This window comes from Lepus europaeus, chromosome 22 (genome assembly GCF_033115175.1).
Source record: "Lepus europaeus isolate LE1 chromosome 22, mLepTim1.pri, whole genome shotgun sequence".
NCBI classification, from domain to species: Eukaryota; Metazoa; Chordata; class Mammalia; order Lagomorpha; family Leporidae; genus Lepus; species Lepus europaeus.
In genome coordinates, this window is record NC_084848.1 from 4,562,370 (window position 1) to 4,578,428 (window position 16,059).

At 55.3% G+C, this 16,059-nt stretch overlaps 1 protein-coding gene across 1 annotated transcript in view; it reads left to right on the forward strand.

Annotated features, from left to right (window-relative positions):
• The window catches only part of SETD3 (SET domain containing 3, actin N3(tau)-histidine methyltransferase), a 71,806-nt gene extending 56,275 nt beyond the window's left edge, over positions 1-15,531 (forward strand). Inside the window, exons 7-13 of the mRNA XM_062181050.1 lie at positions 1,133-1,191; positions 1,883-1,997; positions 7,412-7,486; positions 8,371-8,537; positions 9,192-9,277; positions 11,673-11,833; positions 14,315-15,531. Coding sequence (XP_062037034.1) covers positions 1,133-1,191; positions 1,883-1,997; positions 7,412-7,486; positions 8,371-8,537; positions 9,192-9,277; positions 11,673-11,833; positions 14,315-14,767 — 1,116 coding nt within the window. The 3' untranslated portion in view covers positions 14,768-15,531. The remainder of the gene's footprint in view (positions 1-1,132; positions 1,192-1,882; positions 1,998-7,411; positions 7,487-8,370; positions 8,538-9,191; positions 9,278-11,672; positions 11,834-14,314) is intronic.
• Positions 15,532-16,059: the final 528 nt, after the last annotated feature.

Here is a 16,059-nt window from a genome sequence, read left to right on the forward strand (position 1 = left end):
CAGAGGCATGCTTGAAAAATTAGCATGAATATATATTTGTGTTTTGAATTTCCTTCCAAAGGGTTAAAACGCGGCTGAAGACCAGAAGGGGGAGCGGGCCCTAGGCGCCAGCGCCCAGTGGCGGCCTTTTGTAGTGTGTGATTTGCCTAAAATTGCCCACTGAGCACAAGCTTTTGTTTCCTAATTGATTTACGGCCTGAGCCACTTTTACCTCATCCCCTACTGTCCCGCGTGCCGTGCCAGCGCGCGCGTTACAGTGAGCGATGATGAATTGCCCGCACGTCCAGAGGAAGAGCGGCTGCCCGCAGCTGCGTGCATTAGCCACCGTGGAACGCCTTCCTGCCGCCGCTCGCCGTGGTCGCTCTCTGACACTGTCATTGAAACCCAAGATTAACACTGCGCTGTTAGAACAGCTTTGGATTTCTTAATTGAGACAAATTTTTAAGTGATTGAGAAGTTGGGGCGGGGCTGGGGGCAGCCGTGAAGACAGAAGGGGAGTGCACACAGTTTTCTCAGTATTGTGAAGTTTCGGATGTTTTTACCAAGTGTTCATTCGTGCAGTTAGGGGAAGATGGCGTGTAGACCTGCTGGTGGCTTTGTGTCTCATCTGTCAGGTGTGTCATGACCCCACTGAACTGCACTTGTCTCCATCCCCGGCTCCTGCGGCACGCGCCGACTCCCCTCGGATGGTTTAAGTCTGATAGAAATGAGAACTTCTGGTTGGTTAGAGTTCCTTTTATTGGTAGGAGAAGAGGTCAGGAATCTTTTCAGGGGGCCAAGACCCGCCCCTGACTTGGGGGCTCTGCACTAATGCTTAGGTCAGGTGCTCGTAGTGCGGGCCTTTGAAAAGGCAGTCCACCTTAAATTTTATTTTGCACGGTGTCTCTGGGTTCCAGAATCGAAATATGAAGGAGCAGATTTATGGCGGCTGCTGGGCACAACAAATTAAGTTGACAGTGATGTATGAGAGCATAATAGCTCGATGATCCCCGCGCACGCGGCTGGACGCCGCCTGCTTCATTTGGCTCTTGTTAGGATCTCTTAGGCAGCTGAATAATGAAATTCTGCCGACTGATTTCTCTTTCCCCCTTCTCTCTTTGCACCTCTGCTTTCTAAAACTTCTGACTCCCAGACCCATCCTCATGCCAACAAGCTGCCGCTGAAGGACTCCTTCACCTACGAGGACTACAGGTGGGTGTGGGGGGTCTTTAGGGAGTGGGTGCTAAGGGAATGTGGGACCTTGGCCGTGAGGGAAATGGTTCAGCAAGAGAGCACCTGCTGTGACCTCTCACAGCGCCTGGACGGAGACGGGGTCTTTCAGAAGCTGCAGCGAGCGTCAGTAGCCACTACCCTGCAGTGGCGGGGGCTCGCTGGAGCAGCCGGCCGGCCCTGGAAATGAGCAGCAGTGCTGCGTGGTCCTAGGATAGTTTGTCTTTTTCGATAGACTGGGTTAGTGTCAGGTGGGGGCTTGCTGTTTGAACAAAATGGTTTAATCCACTTTACAATGTGATTTTAAAAATCGCATTCCACATTTTGTAGAATTCTTTGAGGTTTTCTGACCAGAAAGGAATTACATCATTTGCTTTCCATTGAAGCCTAAAGTAGGCACAGAGTCAGTATTGGGGTAAAAAGAGCGTGGGTTGGCCTGGGAAGAGGAGGATTTGCCACTGCTGCTGTCCCACCAGAGGCCTGGACATGGCCACCCCACCCCTGGCCTCCCGAGTCCTTGTCACAAGTGAGTGGCCGGTGGTGACAAGGGCGGCCAGCCTCTGGCATGTGGGAGAAGGGTGGAGGTTCTGTGAGCGGTCGGACCATGCTGAGCTCCTGCCCGCTACTCCTTATTGCCGTCGACTGTAATTCACTGTTTTCTGGCGGCCGTTAGGTGGGCAGTCTCTTCTGTTATGACGCGACAAAACCAGATCCCCACGGAGGACGGCTCCCGCGTAACCCTGGCTCTGATTCCTCTCTGGGACATGTGCAATCACACCAATGGCCTGGTAAGCTTCTCCTCTCTCGGTGGACGTGGCACCTGCCTGTCGTGTTCCGCCCTCCTCCTCCCTGCTGCAGGAGCAGGCAGCAGCCGAGCCTGCCGCCCACGCGTGGGAGCTGGGGTTGCCGTGCCACTGTGTGAGCCCTGAGCTGGGAGCTGCATCTCACACCACTTTCAGAAACCACAGTGGACTCCATTCATTTGCTAAGCCGTAATTCCAGCCCACACATTCATTTTCTTATCTTACTGCACCACAGACTACACCAACATTTCTTTTTCATATTACTTTAGAAATTCTGATTTATTGAAGAAAATCTGCCTTCTTTCTCATTTTCCCTTTCATGATCATCTCTGAATTCACTGGGGTCTGCTTCTCCGATTCTTTTCCTGTGGACAGATCCGGGGCTGTGCTGACCCCTTGCTCTTGCTGCCTACAGGCCCCGGGGTTGGGGTGTGCGCGTGCACGTGGCCCTCGGCCCTTGCATGCGGGGGTCAGTGGCATCATCAGAGGTGGGAGTGCCGGGTAGGAGAAGCAAGTGCATGGCCACTGCTAACTACCGCCAGGGAGGGGGCGCCGGGTGCGTCTCAGACGGCCCTGGAGTCCAGGCGGCAGCAGGGGCTGAAGCACTGTCTGCGCTGAGATCCCTGACGTTTGTGGGCGGAAATAGGGCGACGTCAGATGACTGAGTCTTTACCATATCCTAGCGCATACGGGGTTGGTTGTTTTTGTTCATCCTTTCACAATGTGAGTTTTCTTTGTTGTTATTAGTAGTGTTGTAAATAGAATATAAAGAAAAGCTATAAATGAATACTTTATGTCTGATTTCATAAAGTGGCCAGAACACACGTTCTGGTTGCCAGTTACTTAAGATAGAACATCTCCTGCTAATTTGGGAAGGTTTAGCAACAAGTGTGTTCTTGAATCTTAAGAGTATTTAAATTGTAGCAAGAAAGAATAGTTCTACTTTTCTAATTATGCTTTCACCTTAATTTAGGTTTGCTTAATTTAATTAGTGATTCTAAGAAATAGTGGCATGTTTTATGATTTGTTTTCATTAATGAGTATAATTTTACATCCTTTGTTCTTTTTTTTCCTTCAGAGATATTTTAATAAGATTTGATAATAAGCCTGAGATTAAAAAGAAATTTTGAAATCGCTTTTCTGACTTAACATTTTTCTATTTGTGTGGATTTGATCATTGGTTCCCAACTTGATTGGTCATTATAGTCTTTTTTTATTATTATTTTAAAATTTAAAAAAATGCACGCTTTGTTGTAAATCAGTTCTTAGTCTCTAGTAAAACCCTAAGCCCCTCCCAGGCCCGAGTCTGTGCTTGTCACTCTCGTGTGCCCATGGACTCTCAGCTGTTGGTGTTGGTGTTGGTGTTGCCTCCGTGGAACTGGGTAAGACTGTAAAGATTTCCCCCTAAAAAAGAAACAAAAAGTGTATCTTGGAATAAAAACAAGGAATTGAAGACTCGTGCTGCATGTTCTGTTTCCTGCTCACACGTGCTGGCTGGAGCCTTGCTGATCCGGGGAAGCTCTGTGCGAGGGGCCTGCTGCTCGCGCTGCGGGCTTCACTGCCACCCGTGGGGGCCCTCCTCTCGTGGCTGTAAGGGTTCTTGGATCGGCAGATCCTGTAAGGACGCTTCCAGAAGCTTGTGGGTGCTTGAAATCCACGCAGCTTTTTCGTGATGTGCATTTTCCACGAAGGCTTGGGAGACCCCTGCTGCACGCCATGCGTGCTCAGTCGCCGTTGCTGGGGATGAAGTCCCTGGAAGAGCCGGAGGCCAGCTTCTCCGAGGAGAGGTTTCCTTCTGCGTGTGCCTCTGCCTGGCAGCACTGTCTCTCCTGCCTGTCGCTGAGTGAGGAGGTGGCAGAGTGTAACCCAGCAACGACAGCGTCCCAGAAACCCGCCGTGGCAGCAGACGGAGAATCAAGCTGGAAACAGGAATTCTGAACCAGGAAATGCAGCCGAAAAGGCTGGATGAGCCCCTGGGCTCGAGGTGCTGGCCGGTGTGAACTGACTTCCTAGCCGCTTGGAAAGACAGATTCCGGGGCGATTAGTGGAGGCAGTGCTGAGCTGTAAGAAACAGTCTGGCGAGGCCTTGCGTGGTTTGTCTGCCGTTCCGTCTCCTTGCTTGAGGCTCACAGCGCACAGGCCACTGCTGTGGCCCCTGCGGGGGGGTGGGGCGTCTCTCGGCTCTTTTTCAAAGTTTGTTTCTCTCTGCGGGATGGAGATTCCCGCACCCCTCAAGCGAGGCTGGCCAGGAATAAAACAGCCACACTTCCTGCCCCAGTAGCTCGCGCTCCCCTCTGGTGTTCCCTCCTGCTCTGTGCCGGGTTTCTTCCTGCTACTTTTGTGTATCATAGTTCCCCCTCCACCTATTAGAATGGAGAGTCCCTGAAGGTAGGGCCATTTGTTTGTCTGTTTTATTCATATCCCAAATGCGTGGTATTTTCTCAGTGAATAAGTTAATGTGAAACATGAACATGCATGTCTATGAAAAAGGCCAGAAAGAAAGACACCCAAATGATCATGTATTGTGATCTTTTCTTCTTTACATTGGGGGGAGGGGTACATATTTTGCTGTTCCTCCTGCATTATTTTTTTAGAGACTTATTTATTTATTGAAAAGGCCGCCTGTATTACTTCTTAACATCTAACTTAAGCTCGAATTTAGCAGTGGGTCTGGCCTGCCATGTCGCAGCTACGGAAGAGAGGAAAGGGCCTACAAGTCAGCTGAGGCCCCGGGTAGCTGGAGGAGGCCAAGCCGCCTACCTGCCCCCTGCTGTGACTGCTGTGCCCCTCCCCCAGATCTGGCAGTGGCTCCACCCTCTGCTCTGCCCCTGCCCCAGGGGGCTGTCCCAGCGGCACCTGTACTGTTACACTCTGATCCCATGTTCTTTCCCCACTGCCCCCTTGGGACCTGGCCTCCCATGGGCATTTGGCAGGTGGCTGTGGAGCCCGGCGGTTGCGGTGGGGCATGTCTCTGAGCTGGGCGAGGAAAGGTGGAAGGATGGCGGTCAGCAGTGTCCTGGGCTGCCTCGTCCCCAAGTTTGGGCCCCGTGGCCGCCACTCCCTACGGCAGGCTGTCATCTCCCTGGTTTCTGCAGAGCTCCCTTCCCAAGCGCAGGGTCCTCAGGGCCCCAGGACAGCCTCCGGGGGCCTTGACTGTCCTGTGAACATCAGTGAAAGTGGGAACTGAGCCCAGGGCCCCAACACCGCTCACCGGAGTGCCCCGGAAGCCGGCCTCACGGGGCCGCTGTGGTCTGCCCCCCTTGAGAGGTGTGTTTCACAAGGAATTAGGCACTGGTCCCTCCAGATGTCTGGTCTGCTCTGAAGAGGAGGGGTCACTGTGGCCGGGCCCCGTCTCTGAAACCTGGAGGGCTCCTGTGAGTGGGTGGCACCGACACTCCCCCGCCCCCGGGGGTCTTTTCCTTTCTCTCTGTTACCTGGTTATCAAGGAGATATTTTAGGGTCAGCTTTTGAACAGCGAATCAGATGTTGGGCAGAAACTGACTTTAATCTGAACCGAGTGACAGCATCCTGGGCTTCTTTGCGTTCTCCTTGTTCTCGTGCTTCTCGTTGGGGCTTGCAGAGTAGAAGGGTGAAGGACTCCAGGCGTGTGGTTAACGAACCGTTGCTCTGGGGACATTGGGTTTGTTTTTTATTTATTTAAATGTTTTAAAAGATTTAGTTTTATTTATTTGAAAGGCAGAGTTAGAGAGGGATCTTCTGTCTGCTGGTTCACTCCCCAAATGGCCCGGCACTCACAGGTGGCTTCCCCAGAGAGGCAGAGCAGGGGTAGAAGGGAGTCCAGGCAGTGGCCAGGTGTGGCAGGTGCGCTGCAAGGCCTGAGTTGAGGGAGGTGTGGGCCTCTTGGAGTCTGGCCTTCTTCTGAAGGCAGAGCGGAGAGATTTCCCAGGAAGGGGACATGGTGAGTTAGCAGTGAGTCTGATTGGAAGGTTTGTGCAGCATGGTACATGCGGCAAGAAAAGGTGAGGACCTTAACCATGCCAGGGAGTGGAGAGGCCAAGGGTGTCAGGCAGCTGGGGCGCTTCCTGGAACCTGGGTGCCTGTGGCCCCCGTTGTAGCAGGAGGGCTTGGGGGGAGGCAGCCTTGGGGTGTAGTTAGAGGATTTCCGTTTCTTTGTGGTGGGTTTAGGAACTCGTATCTCTGAGCTGGACGGAAGGAAACAATGACTGTATTTCGGCATTTGCTTACCTGGGAGTTAATCCCTCTAACTCCAGGGTGAAGTGTGTGCTCGATTCAGAAGCAGTTTTCGGGGGCACGTGTGTGGTGCGGTGATGAAGACGCTGCTTGGCTAGGCCTCGGGCGTCCCAGGGCCTTCTCTCCTCTGCCCTCTCCTTTCTCCTCCCCCACCCCCACTCTCCCCTGACCCTTGCTTCTTTCCTTCCTTTGATTGATGGATGTGAAAGGCAGGGTCCCAGAAAGAGGAGAGCAGGCACTGCATGTGCTGATGGTCCCCGGGGGCTGCACCACCCCCGAGCCAGGAGCCTGGAACTCCATCCAGGTCTCCCACATGGGTGACGGTCGGCCACCATCTGCTGCCTTCCCAGATCCATTAGCAGGGAGCTGGATTGGAAGTGGAGCAGCTGGGACTTGAACTGGCGTTCCCACGTGGACGGCTGGCATTGCAAGCTGGTGGCTTGACCTGCTCTGCCGCTAGTGCAGTCCAGTTTCCTGTTGATGCAGACCCTGGGAGGCAGTGGGTGGTAGCTTAAGTAGCTGGGTCCCTGCCACCCACATGGGAGGCCTGGACTGAGCTCTGGCTCCACGGCCTCCCCTGGCCCAGCCCTGGCTGTTGTGGGCGTTTGGGGGTGGTGAACCAGCAGATGGCAGATCTCATTTTCTGTCTGCCTTTCAAATAGCATGAAAAGAAATAAATAATAAAAAATTCATTTAAAAAAAGAAATAGGGCCTTTTTTTTTTTTTCCTTTTGCTCTGTGTATCCAGTGGAAACCCCACTTTGAGTTCTCAGTGGGCAAACACTAGAAGAGGATAATGCTCGCAAGCACTGGAGAGCCTCAGGAGATCCTGCTTCCTGGAGCGCCAGCCTGCGGGCTGTGGGCCGGGCCTGCGGGCTCGCTGGTGGGGCAGGGGTTAAGGGCAGTAACTTTACAGTAAGAGACCGGGTTTGGTTGGGACCGACAAGCGATAACCTGTGCGGTATCTTTTCTCCGAGAGCACCTCCTTTATCTCAGGCACGTCATTCCCCCTGATATCTCTGGGGAAAATAGAATTCACTGAAACACTGGAGCAGTTTTTCGGTTTTGTTTTTTGGCGTGGCTTTAAGAAGCCTGCCGATGCACCGGTTCGAGGTCTCCCGAGCCTTGGTGCAGGGGTGCGTGTGGACGCGTCCGCCTCCTTCCTGACCTGTGCCTCCCCTCCCGCAGATCACCACAGGCTACAACCTGGAGGACGACCGCTGTGAGTGCGTGGCTCTGCGGGACTTCCACGCCGGGGAGCAGGTAGGCCTGCCGCGGCCTGCGCAGCGCGGGGCGCTGGGCTTGCAGAGGGCCACGGCGCTCAGGGAGCAAGCGGTGGGACCTGTCTGAGACCCCCAGACTGGCACGAGTCATGCTTGGGTCCACAAAGACACCAGATTTCTATGCACAGTCCACCTAACACCTGTGGCACTGTTAACTGGCAGGAAATGGTCTCAGGTCACAGCTCCTTTATTGTGTTTTTTTTTTTTTTTTACTCCATAACCTGTGTTGCTTTAGTTTCTTTTTCTGTTGATTGAAACATTCCTTACAAAGAGGCAGTATTTAAGTGGCAAAAAAGAAGGGGGGGTGGGATCAGGAGCATACGCTGTGTCTTGTACTTTCGCTTTGATCTGTGATATTTAATCTAATAACGTGGGTGGGGGCAGGGTTCAGCTTCTGAGCAAGATAGGGAATGTGCGCCTGTAAATACCACCTTCTGTCTGTGAGTCCCACAGCCAGGCAGACGGGAGGCAGACACAGCCGAGGCGGCCGCTGCCCTTCTGGTTGAGACAGAATAGGAGTATGGGCCTCAGGAAGCTCGGGTCGGCTGCGTGGTGCAGAGCTGCCCGGGCAGCAGGAGGCGCTCGCTCCCGGGGCCGCTGCTGTGGGGCAGGAGAGCGGCAGCCAGAAGCAGCGCCTGGCCGTCCCTTGGGAGGAACGGGGGCTCAGGGGGGCAGCAGCCTTCGTGGAGTAGCAGGGCCCTGGGCCAGCACCGGCCCGCTCGCCCCGTCACCCTCACACGCAGGCCGTGTCAGCCGTCCCTTCGAGCTGTCCTGTCGGCCCCGCCGCGCGGCCGTGGGGGGGGAGCTCTGCCTTGATGCTGAGTGTGTTTCATGTCCCTTTATTTTTTCTTTACTGCATCTCAGATTTACATTTTTTATGGCACGCGGTCAAATGCAGAGTTTGTGATCCACAGTGGTTTTTTCTTTGACAATAATTCACACGACAGAGTGAAAATAAAGCTTGGAGTGAGTAAAAGCGACAGGCTGTATGCCATGAAGGCCGAGGTCCTGGCCCGCGCCGGCATCCCCACGTACGTAGAGACAGTGGTCAGCTTGCGCCACGGTGCTGGGGAGGGGGCTTAGCTGGTGTATCACGGAACTTGGCTCTGGCCCCCTGCCCCCGGGTGCTGTTTGCTCACGCCCGGGGTGTGGCCTCCTGTCCTCGGGTGTCATTCATGTCTTGGCCTGGATCGGCTTCCTCCACCTTGTTCTTCGCCGCCCTTAGTTTGGCTGATGAAGTCGTGATCCTCAGTGAATTCAGGAATTTCCAGTGAAATTCTGGAAGATTTTCTTGCATTTGAGGAGTAAAGTGATAAAGAAGACGAGAGTTCTAATTTATTGGTTCTCCAGGGGATGGAAGAACCATTCTTAATAAAAATGGATTATCCAGACCTTTTTTAATTGAACTTGTCAATATTTGATTAACGATTAAAGGGTGAACGCCGCATAAATTATTGTTAATGCTTTTTAAGAACTGTGGGCATGTAGAATTCTCAGTGTTGGACACACCCGAGGTGAAGGCTGTGGGAAGGTGAGCTCACTGCCAGGGGCCAGGCCCCTGGCCCGGAGCAGAGCCGGAGGGGAACGCCCCCGCCCCGCGCAGCCTCCTCGGGACCCCCGCACTGCCTGCGCGGAGGGCTTTGTTCCACAGCCAGGGTCACTGATCTTGCTCCTGCTTTTGTCAGGTCCAGTGTTTTCGCATTGCATTTTACGGAACCTCCCATCTCTGCCCAGCTCCTGGCTTTTCTCCGAGTATTCTGCATGACTGAAGGTAAAAAGATGTTCTCTTTACATTCGTTGGCGTGTAAAGAAAGCATAGGGGTTCAGCTTGAAACTAAAGCCCATTTGGGAAGAGGGAGGAAACTGATGTGTTTTACCATGGGGCTGTTTGGGGCCGGGCACAGTGAGTGGCAGTGGGAGCTGAATCTGCACAGAACACCATGTTCCTGGCCGCTGCCGCTCTGAATTCAGTGCCTGAAAGAGTTAAATGTGGTAGGCACCTCGGTGCGGCTGGCGCTGACACTTGACCACCGCTCAGTCGTGGCTGTGTTTCTAAAGTGCGTGCTTAGGTTCTGAGTTTTGTTTGTGATGTGTGTGTGTTGCTGTTGTTTGAGACTACCCCCAGCCCTCTGCAAAGCAGGCCGGCCAGGAACAGGTGAATGAGCGTGAATGAGTTAAATGGCTGGGCAGACCAGCACCTGCCTGAGCTCTGCAAAGAGGGCAGTGCTGGGACAGCCTCGGCCCCGGCTCCGCCTCGGCTGGGGCAGGCAGGAAGTGCTGTGTGAGCCCAGGGCCTGCCGGCGCTGTGGCCGTCATGCTGCAGGTAGCAGAGACGTAGTACCCAACCCTGGGGGCCCCTCAGCCTCCGGCTCCAGAACACAGTGTGAGCCGTGGAGTTGTCCCGTGTGAGCACCTTACTGCTGAAAATTCTCGTGGGAGCTCTTGGTGGTGTTTGCACTTTGATGGGGGCTCCTCTGTCCCATGTAGCAAGCGTGGGTTGGGCATCTCTCGTGTATACAGGGGTACAGGATGCCGCATCACCGTTCCTGTACGATGGTGCGGAGGCACCGCGTGCAGCGCTGATGCCAATACAGCACAGGCTTTACCCGCAGCAGCCTTCGAGCTGAGATGTTCCCGTTCTACTGATGTAGAAAGTCAAGTTCAAAGAGGCTGAGCACTCGGGCCGAGGTCACTCAGTGAGCAGCGGGCGACCAGACGGAGAACTCGGCTCTGTTAACACCAGAGCCCATGCCTCCAACCCCACACCTTGTTCCTGCTGGCTGACAGGCGGCATCGTCCGTGGAAGAAGTTTGTGGTCCGCGGGGTCTGGAGGAAAGGCATCTGAGTCAGACCTGGGGGAGCGATGGGCGCTGGGCTTGGAGGAGGAGGAGGGGGCCAGCGGGATGACTGTGAGGACTGAGGAGCTAGCACGTGGACCCAGGGGGCACGGGGCCCTGACCGCCCTCCAGGGAACCCGACCCCGGCCACCGTCCCGACCGGAGTGAACCTCCGGGGCCCGCTGAAGGTGCGGCTGGCTGGGGCGCCGTGGGAGTCCCCGGCTGGGTCTGAGCAGAAGGCAGCCTGCTGAGGAAGCCTTTGCTCGCGTCCCCTCGTCCAGGAGGTCGGGTTGTGCGCTGTCTCGTCTCCTGGGCGTGGGCCTCGTGTGGCCAGTGTGTGACCTGTTAGGAAGAGCGGGGGAGAAAGCTCCACTCCAGCCCGTCCGCCTTCCTCGGGCAGAGAGGCGTGGGCGGGTGGAGGCAGGCGGCGGAAGGAGCGGGAACGCGGTGTTGGCGTGGCCTCGGGGCCGGAGTTGGTGGCACTGCGGCCTGGTCTCTCTTCACCACTTTATACGAAGAGCAGAAACCGAAAAACCGGAAGCCCAAAGCTCCTGACTCTTCTCTTGATCTATACAACTTAATACATTTCTTTTTGAACATTGGATAACTTCTGTTCTCTTAAAGACAAAACCACAGGCGTGTGAGTCAGTTTGGTTTCTCTGTATGTTCCTCGAGTGACCCCAGCCACGACAGCAGTGTTGTGCCGTGGAGGGGGACGAGGCGTGGGGTTGCTTGAGCATGAGAGGCGCTGGCGTGGTCTCCTGGAGACCATGTGCAGCCGCGTGCTGAGTGTGACCTAGATGTTCACTTGTGGGGATTTATAATTCCTGTTAAACTCCCAACAAGCGGGAGCTATGGAGCTTTTCATCAAGACTTGCCTAGTCCGTTTGCTTTTCTCTGGGTTTGGGGCTTACTGGTGCGAGCTGGCATGAAGGGCTGCCCACCCGACCTCCGTTCAGGAGGATCACCGGGCTGTGTGCGGTGTTCAGGCACTGCCTTTTGGAGCAGTCTGTGTGCCTGAGTGCCTGGCCTGGGACAGACTCCAGGGCTGTGCGTGCTCTGTGAGTCTTGTGAAACTGTCCAGGGGCTCCTGGGACCCCCACAAATCCACGAAAGGTAGGGCTGCACCGAGGCTGGCTGCGGATCCCACATGAACGACCCCTGACCTCTGCCCCCACCCCGGAGCTCAGCCCTGACTCTGCTCTGGGAATCCTGGAGCAGCCTGGCTGGTGGCCAAGAGGCTTTTAGCCATGGGCAAGTGGCGTTGCCGGCCGCGTGTCGGGGAGCCGTGCTGCTCTCTCTGACTCGGTGCTGTCTGGGTTCTCGCAGAGGAGCTGAGGGAGCACCTGCTGGGCGACGGTGCCATCGACAGGATCTTCACCCTGGGCAACTCCCAGTTCCCCGTCAGCTGGGACAACGAGGTCAAACTGTGGACGTTTCTCGAAGACAGAGCCTCCCTTCTTTTAAAAACGTATAAAACCACCATTGAGGTAAGCAGACCGAGCAGCGAGGGGGCGCGCGTTGCTTTTGGACAGGTTCATTAGAGTGCTCCCTGCGTGGGGATCGCTGTGTGTCACTCAGCAGTAATTCTTGCCTGGCTAACATGCTTATACTTACCAAAAAATCATGAACAGGCGTTGCTAGGTACAAGATAAGGGTTGTTTTTTGTTTTGTTTTTAAGATTTATTTATGGGGCCGGCGCTGTGGTGCAGCAGGTTAACACCCTGGTCTGAAGTGCTGGCATCCCACATGAGTGCCGGTTTGAGACCTGGCTGCTCCACTTCCGATCCAGCTCTGGGCTATGGCCTGAGAAAGCAGGAGAAGATGGCACAAGTCCTTGGGCCCCTGCACCCATGTGGGAGACCCAGAAGAAGCTCCTGGCTTCGGATCAGCACAGCTTCGACCGTCGCAGCCAATTGGGGAGTGAACCAGCGGATAGAAGACCCCCTCTCTCTCTCTCTTTCTCCCTCTATCTGCCTCTCCTTCTCTCTCTGTGTAACTCTGCTTTCAAATAAATAAATAAATCTTTTTTTAAGTATCTATTTATTTATTTGAAAGAGTTTCAGAGAGAACGAGAGGCAGAGAGAGAGAGAGAGGTCTTCCACTCGCTGGTTCAGTCCCCAGTTGGCTGTAATGGAAGTTATATTTTTTTAATTTGTTTTTGTTTTGAGAGGCAGAGTTAGAGGGAGAGAAAGTTCTTGCATCTGCTGGTTCACCCCCAAATGGGAATAGTGGTTGGAGCCAGGAGCCAGGAGCTTCATCCAGATCTCCCACATGGGTGCAGAGGCCCAAGCACTTGGGCCATCTGCTGCTGCTTTCCCAGGCCATAACAGAGAGCTGGATTGGAAGTGGAGCAGCCGGGACTCGAACTGGTGCCCATATGGGATGCCAGCACTGCAAGCAGCGGCTTTACCAGCTGTGCCACAGCGCCGGCCCCAGAGGGTGCCTTTTTTTTGACAGGCAGGGTGGACAGTGAGAGAGAGACAGACAGAGAGAAAGGTCTTCCTTTGCTGTTGGTTCACCCTCCAATGGCCGCTGCAGCCGGCGCACCATGCTGATCCGAAGGCAGGAGCCAGGCGCTTCTCCTGGTCTCCCATGGGGTGCAAGGCCCAAGCACTTGGGCCATCCTCCACTGCACTCCCGGGCCATAGCAGAGAGCTGGCCTGGAAGAGGGGCAACCGGGACTAGAACCTGGTGTGCCGGCGCCGCTAGGCGGAGGATCAGCCTGTTGATCCACGGCGCCGGCAGAGGGTGCTTCTTTAAAAGCGAAGTGTGAGGGCAGGCGCTTAGCCTAGCAGTTCAGACGCAGGTGTCCCACATCGGAGCGCCCGACTCCCAGCTCTGGCTCCCGCTGCAGCTTCCTGCCTCTTCCCTTCACACAGGAAGCTGTGGACAAAGCCTCCTGTGTCCTCCTGGGACACAGCGATGGTGGCTCAGGTCACTGGGCTCCTGCCACCCCCGAGGGAGACCTGGACCAAGGCCCTGGCTCCCACCTTGGCTTGGCCCAGCCCAGGCCATTCCAGGCACTGGGGACTGAAACAGCACGTGGGCACTGCCTTTCTGTTTCTCAAACATGTGAACACGTTTTTTTAAAGAAGATGACCAAAAATAGGTAAAGTCCTCTGTCGGACGTGTTCACACCGTTTAATTCAGTCTCTCGATTGTTTTACAAAAACAAAAGCCTTTTTTGTTTTACAACAGTTTTTTTGTTTGTTTGTTTGTTTTTGTTTTTTTTTTTTTAAAGATGTATTTATTTGAAAGGCAATTAGAGGGAGATCTTCCATCTGCTGGTTCACTCCCCAGATGGCCAAACGGCCAAGGCTGGGCCAGGCGAAAGCCAGGAACCGGGAGCTTCTTTTGTGTCTCTCAAATGTGTGGCAGGGCCGAGCATTGGGCCATCTCCACTGCTAGCGGGGAGCTGGGTGGGAAGGGGGCAGCCGGTGCCTGTGCTGGCGTTGCTGGCTTCGGTCTACCTGCTGCACCATAAGGCTGGCCCCAGAACAGTCTGATGGAGGTGTAGTTCAGCACATTGTGTGTGTGTAAAATTCACACTTCTACAGCATACATTTTGGGCCCACACTGTGGTGCAGTAAGTTAGTCCTCTGCCTAAGGCGCCGGCATTCCATATGGGTGTTGGTTCGAGTCCTGGCTGCTCCACTTCCAATCCAGCTCTCTGCTATGACCTGGGAAGGCAGTGGAGGATGGCCCAAGTGTGGGAGACCCGGAGGAAGCTCCTGGCTCCTGGCTTTGGATCAGCCCAGCTCCGGCCGTTGTGGCCATTTGTAAATAAAATCTTTTTAAAAAGAAAAAGAGAAGAACATTTTGATGGAAGTGCCTGGTGCTGCCGTGCGCCTGCGCAGGCGAGCTTTAGCCGCTTCCTTCAGCCCACAGACCCTCCTGCCCCTCCCGGTCATGGGGTGCTGGCATAGACTGCAGTCGCCGGGTGCTCAGGGTGCTGTTCTGTCTCCCAGGAAGATAAGGCCGTCCTGCGGAGCCCCGCTCTCTCGACCCGGGCGGCCATGGCCGTGAAGCTGCGCCTGGGTGAGAAGGAGATCCTGGAGAAGGCGGTGCGGAGCGCGGCTGCGAGCCGGGAGCACTGCCGCCGGCAGATGCAGGAGGGGGCGCCGCTGCCCAGGTGCGAGGAGGGCAACCTGGGGCTGCTGGAGAGCAGTGCGGGGGACGCCCGGCTGCCCCTGGTCTTGAGAGACCTCGAGGACGAAGCTGGGGTGCGGGAGGCCTTGAGCCTCAAGGAGGCCGCCAGCAAAGCCACGGCTGCCGAGAACGGGCTCGTGAACGGCGCGAACCCCATCCCCAACGGGCCCAGGCCCGCGAGTGAGAGCCTGAACCCGGAGGAAATCAGAAGAGCCACGGAGGGCGCCAGGGAGTCTGCCGCCAGCAGCCAGGACGTGAAGGCGAAGCCATGAGGGCGGTGCGGCGCACAGGCACGGGAGCAGTGCCGCCACGGACGGCCGTTCCCCTCGCTGGTTCCTGGTCACCGTGTTTCTTTCTGCAGAGAGGAAGATGTGTTTTTGCTGCTTTATATAAAAATGATTTTTTAAGTTATTTTAAAGAGTACTAGCTTCCCGTTTTGATCGAGGTTGCCATCTTGCTTCTGGTGGAGCAGCGCGGCTGGCACGGGCCCCGGCGGGGAGCTGCCCTTGGCAGGGTTTGCCGGCCCGCGGCAGGCGGACGTGTTTTCTTCCTGGGGAAGAGTCCAGCTCCTCCTCAGCTCTGCCTTGTGCTCCCGCGGGCCCAGGCCGCCCACGGGGGCCCTGGACGCCGGGGCCGAGGGCGAGAAACTCTCGTCTGGGCAGAATCTTTTTTCTTTTTTCCTGCTTAAAAAAATAACACCCAGTACCAAAAGAAGAGGAGAGGCGGCAGGCTTATTTTTAATAGTTTTGAATGTTGATACTCCTAATTACATAAATCTGCACACAGCTGTATCTAGTGATTTCTAAGGATTTGTTTACTTTCTGTGTTTGGTTTCACTGTACTGAGAACTTGTCCTCACTCCCGGACGGGCACAGGGCGTGGCGCCTGCCCCAGTGCGGAGTTCGCCTCCACAGCTCCTGGGGCAGAATCGAGAGTGAGGCGGCTCCTGGTTCTTCTTGGTTTTCACACAAGCTAGAGATTTTCAAAGCTACACTTTTGAGTAAAAACCCTTATTAAAAGGAGAATATGATTAATATTTCTGTCTGTTCCTCTTCTTTGGAGCGGGTCAGGCCTGTTGGGCCCCATGCGGTGTCCCGCTTCCTCCCACGGTGGTTTTGTACCTTGCCTTGGACCTGTGTGGTGGACCGTGCTCATCCTGGCGAGCCGAGATGGACAGGATGGACAGGAGTGCCAGCGGGCGCAGGGTCAGGGCACGGGGAGAGGAGCCTGTAGGTTTCGGGAAAATGTTGGAGCAGGATCCTTCGGGGGGTGGGGGGGGTGGGATGTGCCCAGAAAGCCCCCGGGCTGCAGGCTGACTGCCCAGGTCCCTTCGCCAAACCTTTCCACCCAGTCTCCCAATGTCCTGACCGCCATGGAAGTGTGCTGTCGGCTCATTGCCGAGAAGGCGCTGCGCTCTGCCTGGTGTCAAGGTGAACGGCGCCGTGACTCTGCAGGTGCCGCCGGCCTGCTGCCTTGGACGCTGGTGGCAGGTTTCACCTGGAGCCAGGTTGGCATTGCCCGGTGTTGGCGTCTGGAGCTCTCCTGTGTTGCCGACGTGCCCACA